The sequence below is a fragment of the Lissotriton helveticus genome, chromosome 3_1 (assembly GCF_964261635.1).
Source record: "Lissotriton helveticus chromosome 3_1, aLisHel1.1, whole genome shotgun sequence".
Classification (NCBI taxonomy): Eukaryota; Metazoa; Chordata; class Amphibia; order Caudata; family Salamandridae; genus Lissotriton; species Lissotriton helveticus.
The window spans coordinates 927,123,138-927,138,107 of NC_136061.1; the positions used below are offsets into that span (position 1 = coordinate 927,123,138).

The 14,970-nt window shown below is 42.3% G+C and overlaps 2 protein-coding genes across 4 annotated transcripts in view; both read right to left on the minus strand.

The window, feature by feature from the left end:
* Positions 1-14,970, minus strand: part of RUNX3 (RUNX family transcription factor 3) — a 542,293-nt gene that overhangs the window by 459,619 nt on the left and 67,704 nt on the right. The window lies entirely within an intron of this gene.
* LOC144824797 (uncharacterized) lies at positions 6,632-14,109 on the minus strand. Its single transcript, XM_078683801.1, has 2 exons — positions 12,792-14,109; positions 6,632-7,603 (listed from the first exon to the last, which is right to left on the minus strand). The coding sequence occupies exons 1-2, from the start codon at positions 14,066-14,068 to the stop codon at positions 7,585-7,587; spliced, it is 1,296 nt and encodes a 431-aa protein (XP_078539927.1). The 5' UTR covers positions 14,069-14,109; the 3' UTR covers positions 6,632-7,584.

The window sequence follows — 14,970 nt, forward strand, 5'->3', positions numbered from 1 at the left end:
GTGCCTGACTGGCTAACAGGTTAATAGAGTAGCAGGCCCAGGCGTGATCTACATCTGCCAGTGACAGGGTAGGCATGGTTGAAGTAAAATAAGTTCCTGGGTTCATCACTGGGGGGGGCCTTGTCAGGGGAAGGTCAATTCCTCTCCCTTTGTCTCAGGTCTGGGAACCACTTTATACCTAATCAAGGAGCCATTCAGCTTCTGGTTAATAGGTGTTATAACATAACCCAGTGCTCCCCAATAGGAGAGGCAACCTTGCCACAGTGAAAAATGACTTTGGGAGTTTTTTACTGCCAGCATATGTAAAACATAAAATATACATGTCCAGCTTTTTAAAAATCATGCACTCTACCCTATGGGCATTTTAGTAAGTGTGGGTGAAATTTTAATAATGCTAGAGTAATCAGAGTAATTTCAGTAATTTTGTGCTACTGTTTTGGTGCAACATTACCAAAGGTTACACAATTACACCCATCCTTGTAATTATGATGTCGGTGAGTCAGACCCTGACAGCTTGTCGGTTCCGGACCCACCGACATCAGCCCCGGCGGTCCATTGGAGGCATCCGACGATGGGACCATCTTCCCTGCTTCTGACAGGCCCATGGCGCCAGTCATTGTATCAGAGGGTCAGTAATCCCCACAAAGGGGGTGGTGCCAGCTCGGGCACCGCTGTAGGGATTACAATGTTCCTTTCTGCCTGCCCTTTCTTTGCAGTTCACCTGCCATGAAAGGCAGGCTGAAAGTGACTTTGGGGGCCCCTAGCAGGGCCCCCTAATCCCTTGGCCCTCCACTACGGGCCTGGGGAGCACCTATTGTGGTCCTCTAACCATCATTGCACCATGTGACTGGCCATGAATGGTGCCTGCCACATAGTGCAGGGATGTTTTAAATATGTTTATTTTCTATTGGGGCATGTGCTGCAGCCCACATCACATGCTGCAATAGAAAATATACACATTACAACCGCCATGAAGGCAGACGCATTGTAATGCGGGGAGCGGGAGCGCCGACCTATAGTGGTGCGGTCCTGCTTCCGCCATGGTGCCGGTCGGCCGAGAGTACGACCAGCAGCATAATCAGGCCCTTTGAGTCATTTAGCACAAAAATCGTACCTCAGGAGGAACACAGCACCACAACAAAGACAGGTAGCGCAAGTGGCTGCTGGCTGCTACTGTTCATGTTCTGTTACATTTAGTAATATTTTCTTAACGTAAAATGCATCCTTATGTCCATTTTGGATAAGTCGGTGCATTTTTTGCTAGCGAAATATCACTAAATGCTGGGCCATGAGTCATCTCATATAATTTTGTGCAATTACACCACAGCAAATTGCGTGAGTTACACCCACTCCTTAGGGGTGACTTATAAGTATTAATAAAAAGGAAGATTTAGGCCTGGCAAAAGATTTATTTTGTCAGTTCAAATTGGCAGTTTTAAATCTGAACAAGCCATCTGCAGGGGCAGGCCTGGAGACATGCTGTGCATTGTCAGTTTAGTCCACTAGTGACATCTAACTTACAGGCCTTGGGCACACGTTTGTACCATATACTAGCGACTAAAAGCAAGCTAAATATGCCAATCAGGAGAGTGATCAACTTCAACATGCTTTTGTGGTCCGGGCACATGCACTGGGGCCTGGATAGCGGTGCCCCAGTGAATAGAGTCAAATAAACATGAGCAGCCGTTCTAATAGCAATGGAGGGTCCTTATGCTAACTGGAGGCATTTTCTAGCAGTGATGTAGTGTTGCAGGAAGCTATTTACAAGATAAAGGAGGACTGGAAATGAGATAAACGATGTAGTGAACAGTCTTGGTCCTTTTGGAATGTAATAAAAGAGCCTGTGTGCAAGGATGGTATAATGGTATGTGGCAGAAGATTAGTCCATCTAGTTGGTTTGAGGAAATGTCTCATTGATTGTGCCCAGGAATGTCATCCTGGAATTCCCAAAATAAAAGAAAGACTTAGAGAAATGTATTGGTGGCCAGGTGGGAATTTACTGGTGGAGAGGTCTGCAAGAGACTGTTTGGAGTGTTTAATAATGATAAGATTTTAAAATGTGGAGTTCAACCCGTGGTTGCTAGGAAGTTACCTAATGGGCCCTGTGAGACCATTGGTTTGGATATGGTAGACCCCCTCAAAATATCTATGGTGCAAAATATGTGATTGTTGTTATTGAAATGTTATCATTTTGGGCAGAAATATTGATTGTGAATTCAGTGGAAAGATGAGATGTAGCAGATTTTCTGAAAGAGGTTTTCAGAAAAGAATGTTTTCCTAAAACAATCCTAACTGCTAATGGCGTGCAAAGGTTTGCAGGGAAATGGAAGACTTCTTAAGGGAAAGGAGCATCAAACATAAAAAGAAACCTTTATACCATCCCAAAGTAAATGGCATGGGAGAGAGATTTAACAGTGGGTAAATGGAGGAAATACAAAAGACTCCTGCGGGTGGTACCCGTTGAAAGAATGAGTTAAACCTAAGGTGACGGTGTAAAGATTGACACCTCATTCTACAACAGGTGTTAAAGCATTTGAGTGTTTCAGTAAAAGAAAAGTTACAGCTAAGGTATGCCCGTCTTGGGTGAAAGGAGAATAGCAGAGTGCCAGGGTGATGTTAACAAGGAGTGCTGGTGAAATTGGGAAGAGAGAGAAAGGTGTCACACAAAAACAATTTGATGTGCTCAAAGCTGCCAAGCTCACTAAAGTGGAGATGGGTGACTTGGTTAAAATTAGGAACCCGAGGCAGAGTAGCGACTCATCTATGTTCACCAATGTTATAAAACTGTTTAAGAATGCCAATTTTGACCATGAACAGAGTAGTGAAATTTTCACCTCGGTTTGGTGAACAGTGTAGTTAGTGCGTGTATGAAACAGAGTAGTGAGATGCCGAAAAGTTTGTGTGGGGTAAGAAGAATTATAACAAATTGCAAGGGCCTAGCCAACGTAGGGGCATATGTATCAAGCCCTTTTCCTGTTCACAAACAGGCCGATTCTCAGAATTTGAGAACGGGAAAAGGCCTTTTGGGATGTATCATCCCAAATGGGCATTGCAAATGAGAGAATCGCAAAATTTGCGATTGTCTATTTTGCGATTGCATTTAAGGAATCGCAAATTGCGATTCCTTAAATGCAATGTAGGAAGCACAGAAAAATGTGATTTGGCCTTGAGGAATCGCACATTACCACCAACTTCAAGTTGGTGGTGATTTGCGATTTCTTTGAAAAATGCACTTTTTTGCATTTTTCATCCTGCCATGTGGCGCACATACATGCCATTAGGGCATGTATGTGCGCCACATGTGCACACATACATATTTCAGGGTGGAACACGGTGTCCTTTTGTCACCCTGGCCCCCTTGAAATTGCATTCTCAATTTGCGATTCTCTAACTGCGAATCGCAAATTGAGAATGTCTTCCCATTCATTCCTATGGGCCTCCTAGCCAATAGGAATGAATGGTAAGAAATTCCTTATTTGCGTATCTCAATTTGCGAATCGCAAATAAGGAATATGTAGGATTCAATAAATTTTTAGCAAATCCTACATACATTGCATTTTGCGATTCTCTAATTACGATTTGCTAAAATTTGAGAATTGGAAAAATCGTTTTTTGATACATATGCCCCTTAATTGATTATGGAAAATGAGGTCTCCTGTTTGGTATTTAATTAACATTTCCTCATCCTATTTATAAATAAAGCTTCACATCCTATTCATTCTGGGGCTTGCCTTTTCATGTGCTTCAGTCTTACATTTTGCAGATATTCAGCATGACGACAGAAGAAAATTACTTGTTTTGAAGCTTTTGAGAATGTTCTTTAATACTCATGTATCATATATCCATTTATTTTATTCATTTGAATCACTCTTGTCTTGACTATTTAAATTTGTGTTTGTAAGAAGGGAGATGAGTGACATTCTTAGAACTTATAATGGAACTTGGACTGATTTAGAAGGTTATGATTCTGTCCAAGTTAAGTATTGCAGAGGGTTTTAATGCTTCACCTAAATAAACCATTTGAACACTCCTCTCTTGGATATTGTGATACTTTATATGGGGGAGGGGGCAATTTTATTTGGTGCCCGGCCTATTGCATGTTCCAGTCTCACAATTATTTGTACAAAAGTCTTTACTAAATTTCATTCTGTGTGATGCTGTGAAATAGCATAATACAAATATATATTTTTTTAAAGTTTCATTGATTCAAAATGGATTTTTCAATTATCATGGTAATTTCTCTACACATTTTCCTTTCTCTTGCCTTTTTGCTAGAAAGCTCTATATGTATATATGTTTTATTTGGTTATGTACTCTGTTCCTAGGCACTGCCTTTGTGAATGGTGGATTGCAGCCCTCTTTCAGCTACTTTTATTCCATAGTTTTACTTCAAGTATAATTGTGTTGAAATTAAAAGTTAGTTACACGTAGGTTTCTTTGTGGTTCCCTTGGTTGGAGGGCTTTTCAGCTCACAGCTGGTTAGATTTATTTGCATAGTGAAGACCACTATATGTGTATACATTATTGATTTTTTGGGCATCTCCATGTGTATCCACAAAACAAAATATAGCTGAGATTAAGACTTTGCGCAAACAATGTTTTCTGATGGTAGATATTTAAAAGCCAAAAAACAACCATTTTCAAAGCCACGCTCAATTTTCAATCATTAGCATTATACCTATAGATTATTTCTGCATGGCGGTCAGAATGTGTATATTTTCTATTGCGGCGTGTGCTGCAGGCTGCATCACAACTGTAAGTTACTTAAATGTGTGTGTTCTCTGATAAGGGTTACAATAAGACCAAAGCAAACTCAAGCTGATGAAACTAGTGGTGTTTATTCACAAAGGCATTTATGAGTATGCAAGTATGGTGAGTACTACTTCATAAACTCATAAGTGTCTTGGTGAATCAACTCTGAAATGTTAACTCATTATTAGTGAAAGGGGAATGGGGGCTCAGCCCTTTCTATTGTACTAATGGTGTGCAACCATTCCCATTTTATTCCCATTTTAGCTGTTTCGGGCCAATTCACAAAGAGATCTAAGAGTATGTAAAGTAAGGCTTCAGCAGTACATTTTCAAATACTCATGCCTGCCTTTGTTTCTCTTACACTTAATTTCACAGAAACTACTAAGAATACTCAGATTTCTTTACATGTATTAGGTTTTATGTTTCTTTTTCAATCAACCTTTTTTACTTTATGTTTTTATACATACACCAAAGGAAAATCTGCTTAGCAATGCTACAGACCACAGAAAGTCCACGGAAGTCAAAATGAAACTTCTTATTGACTAACCTATATTCAAACATGAGATAAGTCACACTCTCTGAATCAGTGAGATCTCAGCTTTGCAAAGAACTATGCAACAGTTTATTTTAGGTTCCCATGAGAAACTTTTATAATAAAGCAAAGAATGTACTTGTCAAAAGAAGCAGAATGCTATTCAATGTGTTTTAAAGTATAGATCTCTGTCAGTGTATGTTTTCAGTGAAAGATGATTTTGGGAATGGCAATAACAAAGATCTGGGTTAGTCTTGTGAAATGACAGCATCTGATGTGCTTTCTGACCAAGGTATTGTAGTATTCTGATCATATAAATTTGTTTGCCTCAGGTTAACGTTTTGTTCGTTAGTTGTCCTATTTTGTTTCACAATTATTATGCAATCTTAAACACACCAGTAAGGTATAGGGACCCCAGAGTATTGATCAATTGGAGGCCAAATGTTGTGAGTCTATGAATTTACCTGTATGTGATAACAAAGTTCAGTTTCTGTCTTTGTGCATTCTATAGATCATAGGTATGGTCTCTATCCCAAACATATACAAGTATTCGAAAATTAGAATGCCGATGACTTGATATTAACTATTGAAAAAAAAACCACAAAACAAGCCATTGATGGACAGAATGCAGAACACTGTCATACATTCATCCCAGTACAGAGATCTGGGCCTAAATCCACAGTTTGTTTGCTCCTTGTGCCAGTTCGGTTTGAACCCAGCCATATGCAAATCACTCCTGACCCAGCTCGCTATGAGAACAGTCCAGCCCAAACTGCCAAGCCAGGTTCTCCCTGGACTGGAAACAAGCATCCTATACCGATCCCAGGATTATTGTTTCCGGTCCACGGAAGATCTGGCTTGGCAGTTTGGGCTGGACTGTTCCCATAAGGAACAAGGTCAAGACTGATTTGCATATAGCTGGATCTATACTGAGGTGGCGAAGTGAGCTGAAGGATGATGATTGATTCAACCCTGCTCTGTGACTGGGGGTGAGTGTCTGAAACATTTCATCGCTTCATCCATCATCTCCTTGTGTTTGCTTTGTTTGTTAATGTTAATGTTAATGTTAAGCTGCATTTATAAAGCGCACTGACACCGGAGGTTTCCTGGCGCTAAAATTGTGATTGGGGTAAGGCTGAGGACTAGTGGGAGTTCGAGAAGAGCCAGGTCTTTAAGCTCTTTCTGAAGCTCAGCAGAGTGTCAGAGGTGTTGATTTGTAGGGGGAGAGAATTCCACAATTTGGGTGCCAGAAAGCCGAATCTGCGGCCGCCCAGTCTTTTTAGTTTAACCGCCGGAATGGTGAGCAGGTGGAGATGGGCAGATAGGAGGTTACGGGCCGGGCCATGCGGGTTGATGAGGGATTTCAGAAAGGCCGGGCACTTGGTCTGCCGGGCCTTGTAAATTAGGCAGCCAATTTTGAAGGCAGCCCTTTGTTCAATGGGCAGCCAGTGCAGCTTAAGCAGAAGGGGTCTGGCAGATTGCCATTTAGGGGCTTTGCAGATGAGTCTAGCTGCCTGGTTCTGCACCATCTGAAGGCGATGGAGCAGAGACCTAGGTAGGCCCCAGTAGAGAGAGTTGGAGAAGTCGAGGCGGGAGAGAACAAGGGAAATGACGATTTGCACCAATGCTTCATGGGAGAGCAGGTGGGAGATTTTGCGGATTTTTCGTAGCAGGAACATACTGGCTGAAATGATGGCTCCGACATGGGTTTTGAGAGAGAGGTCATTATCAATAGTGACGCCCAAGCTTTTTACCGCGCTCGACGGGCTGGGAGGAGTGCCTAGCTCGTTTGACCAAAATTGTGGACCCCAGTGTGCCGAGCTAGTGCCAGGCAAGATGAGTTCCGTTTTCTCCGGATTTAATTTGAGCTGGTTGGAAATCATCCATTGTTGGATGTGAAGCATTACTGCCTGGAAGTTAGATACGGCATCAGGGATGTCTAAGGGGAAAATAATCTGCATGTCGTCTGCATAATTGAGGACAGTGCATTTCCAGTTTCGTAGTGAGTGAATTAACGGTCGGAGGTATAAATTAAAAAAGTAGTGGTGAGTGGTGAGAGGGAGGATCCCTGAGGGACTCCACAGGTAGTGGGTACCTGGGTGGCAGAAAAGGGGCCTAGATGGACTGTTTGCACTCTGCCAGAGAGGAAGGACTTAATCCATTCCCGGGCAGGGCCTTGGATGCCCGCCTGTCCGACACGGTGGAGAAGGATGTCATGGTCCACCGTGTCGAACGCGGCCGAGAGATCCAAGAGGACCAGTGCCTGTGGGATCCCTCTGTCGGCATTCTCCCGGAGAGTGTCAATGACTTTTAGAATGACTGCCTGTTATATTCTGCACTGCTTCTTTAACTGCATGCGCTGTGCAGGTTGTGCTTTGCATTCTGTATTCTATACAGAGCTTTGCTAATGTAGCATTCCACTTTTCTCTGTCAGTTATTGCTTGGATTTTGATGTACCTGTACCTGATGCTGTGCTGTCAATAAATAACCTATTTATACAAGCTTCTATTGAATTACTACAAAATTGGCGACAAGGATAAAGCCACTCCAGCCATCTACAGCACAGGAGCGGAGTTTTTGGATTCTTTTATGGAAATTTCGGATTTCTCACTGCTTTGGTACGTTTTGGATTACTGCCTTCAGACCTGGATTGCTGCCAGCGTTATTTAAAACAATTTCCTGCTTAGCGCCCGAATTGTGAAAATTTTCGAGGCAACTTTGGGAAATTTTGGACATTTGCATCTTTCAAGTGTTGGTGGCGGTTCAAGCGGCTCGAACATCTGTCTGCTTTGGGATACGTCACAGCGCGCATCTGGCTGCTTTGGGATACGTCACAGCGCCCCGTTGCCTCAGCAGTTCTTAGTGGCCGGAAATCCATCTGTCTCTTACCTTCTCTCCCGAACGCTGCCTGAAGTACTCCATCTTCCACACGTTCCGCATCAGCTGAAAGTCTGATTCCATTGTACGTGTCTCTTTGCCTGGATTCTACGTGAGCGTCATCACGTGTGGGCGTATCTCCGTCATCGTTTTTGACGTGATCTACGTTGCGTGCCACCATTTTGTTTACAGGTGTCTCCAAGCAACCAGTATACGGAGAAGTTTTCATCGGCAGCCGCAAGGGAAGGAGTTTCTTCGATTTTGGAAGGCGCAGTGTACGTTTATATTCTGTCTTCTCAGCGTATTTCAAGGCACAGTGCTCTTTTCTTTATTGGTTCTGTTTCAGCGTTTGGACATTTTGGAACAAGTACAGTTTCACGACGTACTCAAAGACTCAATTTATGTTCTCATTTCACATCCTTTATGGAATCAATATTGTTTTAAGAGTATGTTTAGACCATTACGGTTATATCATACTGCATGTTCCTATTTGGTTTTCCTTTATGTAGAAATATTTTAGTTGGTCACTGTTATAACTGCATACATTGCAAGAATATTTTCAGTTACAGTTCAACTCAATTTCTTCACTGGTCACTGGTACAAAGGATTGACATTTGTTTTCTTTTATTTCTTATTTATTAACTGTTAAGTGTTTATACAGTAACTAGTGCATTGGTCCTTTGAAATGCAGTTCGATCCCCCAGCTAAGTTTTTACAAGTGAAAGGTGACCCTCCCATGCCTTGGTCTAGATGGAAGGAGGAGTTCTTTAATTACATGAGAGCTATTGATGGGGAACGCATGGGTTCCGAAAGAAAAAAAAGTATCCTGTTACATTGTCTTGGTTCGGAAGGCCAAGAAGTTTTTAGGACTTTACCCCAAATTACTGTTGCCTCAGGTAGCGGTGATTGATTAAATGTATATACAGAAGCTCTCAGTAGGTTGGAAAAAAGATTTAAGCCTACAGCCAATATTGCATTAAATCGTTTTAAGTTCTATACCAGGGCACAAAAGCAAGAAGAATCATTTGACGATTTTCTCACTGCATTGAGATCTCTAACATTGCACTGCAATTTCGGTGCAATGGCCGATGAAATGATTCGTGATCAAATCATCGTGCATATTAGAAACAAAAAAATTCAAGATAAATTATGGTGTATTGGTGATCCCAATTTAGAGGAAACTATTTCTATTGCTAAGTCAACTGAAATGTCTGAAAAGTGGATGGGCATTGTAGATAAACAGAGTTCCAATCCCAGTAAAACCATTTCTGAGGAGGAAGTATGTGCTGTTAGGGCTAAATGGAATGAAAGAAATCCTACATCCAATCAACCAAAGAATAAGAATAATAGTAACACCAGCAATAGGAGACCTGATGCTGTAAATAATGCATGGTCATGTTTTAGATGTGGTAGCAGGTCTCATATTGCGTCATTTCAAGGTTGCCCTGCCATAAACAAAACATGTAATGTCTGCGGTAGAGTGGGGCATTATAGCAGTGTCTGTAGAGAAAGACGTTACAATGCACAATGGCGTACTAGTCCACCATCACGTCCGCCCTCCAACACCTTTACACCCTCAAAAATTTCCTCTCTCAATGAGGTGGAGGAGGAAAAACAAGTTCCTGAAAGGGGTTTCGTTGTGTCTATTATTCAGAGTGGTTGTACTCTAATTACAAGAAAGAAATCCCCTAAATGTATTTTTCATGTTTTCTCAATTGCAATTGAGCTTATGGTGGATTCGGGTTCCCCCTGGACCATCATTACAAGAGACTACTTTAATGAGAAGTTAAAAAATGTTTGTGATTTGATTAGTTTGCAACAATCAGACATTTTAGCAGAAGGTTTTAGTGGATATTTGATTGATATTGAAGGCTTCCTCAACGTTCGGTTAACTTTCAGAGGCAGAGTGGCTCAAATTAAATTATACATTGCTGTGAAGGGTATAAATGTTTTAGGTTGGCAAGATCAATGGGAACTTGGTATTAAACTTAATCCACGGGCAAAGGATCCCATTTCGATGTGTACTGATCAGGAAATGATTGGGTCAATTTGTCCTAATGTGGGGGAGAGTAGTAACATTTCTTTTTGGAGCAAAAGGTTTTCAGTGATCAGTTGGGTAAGTTAAAACATTTTGAGCATCAGATAAAATTGAAAGAAGGTGCCATTCCAGTTAAACAAAAGCTAAGAGGGGTTCCATTGAATGTTAGGGATGAGCTTAAGAAAATGCTTGATGATTTGCTTAGAGATAATATCATTGAGCCTATCGAATCTGCAGAATGGGTTTCGCCTATCGTTTTGGTGCGAAAACCTGATCAATCTTTGAGAGTCTGTGTTGATTTAAGGGCTCTCAATTCTAACATTATTGTGGATTGCCATCCATTGCCCAATATTAATGAGCTTGTTTCGTTGTTTGATGGTGCGCAGATTTTTTCCACTTTTGATCTTAGGTCTGCGTACCATCAAATTGAGTTAATCGAAGATTCTAGGAAATACACAGCTTTCATCACCCCTATGGGTTTATTTCAATACAGGAGGATGCCGTTCGGATTAGCATCTGCGGCCTCCGTTTTCCAACGTGTAATGTTTCATATTTTTAAAGATTGTGATGTATTTGTAAAATGCTTTCAAGATGACATTTTGGTATTTTCTAAGGATGAAGTGGAGCATGTATCACATTTGGATGTGGTATGTAGTAGACTGGAAAATTTTGGTCTAACTATTAAAGCACACAAGTGCAAGGTATTCAAAAAATCAGTTGAATATTTGGGACACACATTGTCAGGGGAAGGGTTAGTTCCCAAAAGATCTAATGTTGAAGCTATCCTCAAAGCTCCTTCCCCAACCAACAAAGAACAACTCCTTTCTTTTTCTGGCATGTGTGAGTACTATAGTAAGTTTGTGGTCAATTTTGCCACAAAGATGGAGCCATTAAGAAGATTGCTAAGGCGAAACAATGAATTTCTGTGGGGTTCTGAACAAGAAAAAGCTTTTGTTGACATCAAAAATGAAATTGTAAATTCGCCCATTTTGAAACCATTTAGGATGGGTAAGGATTGTATTATCACAACAGATGCGAGCTTGTATGGTTTAGGGTGTGTATTATCTCAGTCTGATGGAGTGCTCGAATGGAATGTGGCATTTTCCTCAAGGACTTTGAGTGAAACAGAACGAAGGTATGCAGTTATAGAGCGTGAGTTGTTGTCTTGTGTTTGGGCCATAGAACATTTCAGAATTTATATTTGGGGAAGCAAATTTGTTCTCAGAACAGATCATAAGCCTCTTGTAAATATCTTATCGGTTGGTGGTGGTTGGAATGCCACGGCCAGGATTGCACGGTTAGCTTCTAGGTTGCAAGAATATAATTTTACAGTTGAGTACATTCCTGGAAAGAAAAATGTTACGGCTGACTGCCTGTCACGTCTTCCGTGTGAAAATAAAGAGGACAAGGTAAATGGTTTGAAGGAGTTAGATTTTGTACTAAGTTTAGCTGATGTTGTTTCTTCTCAATATCAGGATATATCTGAACAGTTTTGGTTGGAATGTCAAGCTAAGGATGAGAGGTTTGTCTTACTTGGTAAATTTATGTTGGAGGGTTGGCCAAACAAAACCAAGGCCAGGGATGATTTACTTCCATTTTTCAATGTTGCAGATGAGTTGCATTTTGAAGGGGATTTTGTGTTCAAATCTGACAAATGTATTCCACCCTCTGGTGTTCAGGAGCTTATTTTAAAGTTGGCACACAAAGCGCATCCTGGTATTTCTAGCATGAAGCGTTTGATTAGGCTGAATTTTTGGTGGCCAGGGATGGACCGCTTCATTGACCGTACTGTTAGGGACTGTCCTGATTGTTGTGCCAAGGACAAAATGTTAAAGCTGCATGTTCCTCCACTTAAATCTGTTGAATGGCCTGTGTTGCCATGGAGCAAATTAGCTTTTGATATCTCAGGACCTTTCCACTTTCTTCCAGAGACCTCACGTTTTGCATTAGTAATGATAGATTATCATTCTAAATGGCCAGAGGTAAGATTTGTTGCTAAGGTTACGTCTGAGGTCGTTATTTCATTTTTTCAAGAAGTTTTTGCAAGGGAAGGTAGTCCTGCTGTTCTAGTGTCGGATAATGGGGTGCAGTTAGTTTCATCTGAGATGCAGTCTTTCTTGCGTTCTTGCAATTTCAAACATATTCGCACTTCCTTGTATGAGCCACATGAGAATGGACAGGTTGAGCGTTTTAATAGAGTTTTAAAGGGTTTTGTGGTTGATGCTGTTAAGGAAAAGGGTAATTGGTTGAATGTCTTAAGAGAAAAGTTGTGGATGTATCGCATCACTCCTCATACTACTACAGAAATAAGTCCTTTTAGGTTGCTCAAAGGCAGGGATCCTGCGTCATCTGTGTGTCCCTGGTGGCTTAAGGAGAAGTGCAAAAGTGTGGGTGAAGATGCAGTTGATATTCAGAAAGTGGCAGATAAAGTGGTTGATAAACAAACCAAATCTGCTGAGTGGTACAACCGTAGATGGAGGACTAAAGAGCATGGTCTGTGTGTGGGAGATTGGGTCGATTTTGATGTACCTGTACCTGATGCTGTGCTGTCAATAAATAACCTATTTATACAAGCTTCTATTGAATTACTACACTGCCTCGGTAGAGTGAGCTGGTCTGAAGCCGGCTTTGTTAGGTTCCAAGAAGCCAGAACTCTCTATGAATGCCGACAGACAAGTTGTCACATGGGCCTCCAAAAGTTTAGAGGTGTAAGGCAAGAGAGAGATGGGCCTATAGTTAGCAGAATTGGCGGGGTCAGCTCCGACTTTTTTTAGGAGGGGGACTAGTATGGCCTGTTTGAACACGGAGGGGACCGTGCCAGTACTCAGGGAGGTGTTCAGAAGGGGGAGAATACTATCAGGTAAAGCTGAGAAGACTGCCCTGAGGACTGGAGGTGGACAGCAGTCCTTAGGAGAACCTGATTTAATACTGGTAGTAAGCTCAGAAAGAGTACTGGAGGTAATAGCTGGGAACTGAGTGAGGGAGCAGGGGTTGAGAGAGGAGGAATCTAAAGGACTAAGGGAGATGGAAGGGGAGATAGCGTTCTTGATGTCTGCAATTTTCTGAATAAAGTAGGTGTTGAGCGCATTGCAGGTGTCTTGGGTTGGGTCCTGAGAGGGAAGTACTCTGTGATCCGAAGAGAAATCATTCATAATTTTGAAGATTTCTTTGGATTTGTTGCGAGCTGAGTCGATTCTTTCAGAGATATGTGAGGCCTTAGCTTTAGTAATAGCATTTTTGTATACATTGCAGGCCCTCACAAACTCTGCACGGTCCTCCTTGGAGTAACCTCGTCTCCAGTTGCGTTCTAGGTGGCGTAACTTTAATTTTTGTGCTTTAAGTTCCTCGGAGAACCAGCGATGGGAATTGCCATATCTGGTATGTACAAATCTGGTGAGAGGGGCAAATCTATCACTAGCTGATTGCAGCCAAGTGGTTATCCCATCCTCCATAGAGTCGATACCTGATTCTGGGTTAATAATAGGGCGGGTGTTGGTCACAAAGTCAAGGAACCCCTGGGAGTCATAGGAGTTCCATTTACGACGCAGTCCACCAGGAATGCTCCCTTTGATCGTGATGGTAACCTCTATCAGGTAATGATCTGACCAGAGGCAAGGGGAGATGATTGGGCGAGATAGGGCGAGATTGTGAGTCCAAATATGGTCAAGAATGTGACCCTTGGTATGGGTGGGTAAGGTAATGTGTTGTATCAGATTAAGACTGGTCAGAATTTCAAAAAGCTCAGTAGCATGGGGCCCTGCTAGGTCGTTGTCATACCAATAATTGAAATCGCCAAATATGGTGATTCTAGTGTGATGGGTAAGCAGGTCAGCTACCTGTTCGCTCAGCGACAAGGGGAAGGATGGCATCGACTGAGGGGGGCGATAGAGTAGTACACGAGCGAGGGCACCGCCTTGAGTTTCCAAGCTGATGACTATGTTATCTGTCCCAGGTAGAGTGAGCGAAGCGGAGGTAAGAAATCTGAACTTTTTATGAATGATAGCCGCTACTCCTCCTCCGGGACGGTTCAGGGAGCGGTTGACGCTAAGGATGTAATAGTCTGGAGGAAGGGCAGCTAGAACGCCTGGGTGGGAGTCCGGGGTGCGCCATGCCTTGGTCATGCCCTAAGTTGGCAGGGTACGCCCAGACGTGGGTCCCTTGGTCACTTTGCCACTGGATTCAAGCTATCCTGGCTGTTTGAAGAGTGTTACCCAGAAACCAGCCCCAGGATGCTTGTTTCCGGTCAGGGAAGACCTGGCTTGGCAATTTGGGCGTGGCTGTTCCCATTAGGATCAGGGTCAAGACTGATTTGCATATTGCTGGGTCTGAACCTGTGTGGCAAAGTGAGCAAAAAAATGATGATGGACTCAACCCAGATCTGTGACTGGGGTTGAGTGTCTGAAACGTTTCAATGCTTTGTCCATCATCTCCTTGTCTTTACTTTCGTCACCCTAAGTTGGCAGGGTATACCCAGATGTGGGTCCCTTGCTCACTTTGCCACTGTATTCAAGCTAGCCTGGCTGATGATGGGTGGTACCCTGAAACCGGTCCCAGGATGCTTATTTCCAGTTCAGGGAAGACCTGGCTTGGCAGTTCGGACTGGATTGTTCCCATAAGGAGCAGGGTCAAGACTGATTTGCATATAGCTGGGTCTGAACTGTGGTGAAGTGAACTAAAGAACAATGATGTATTCAACCCAGATCTGTGACTGGGGTGAGTGTCTGAAAAGTTGCAGCCCTTCGCTCATCATCTCCTTGTGTTTGCTTTGATA

Coding starts and splice junctions, on each gene's coding strand:
- LOC144824797 (XM_078683801.1), bottom strand. CDS start 14,068: ATGCCATCCTTCCCCTTGTCGCTGAGCGAACAGGTAGCTGACCTGCTT.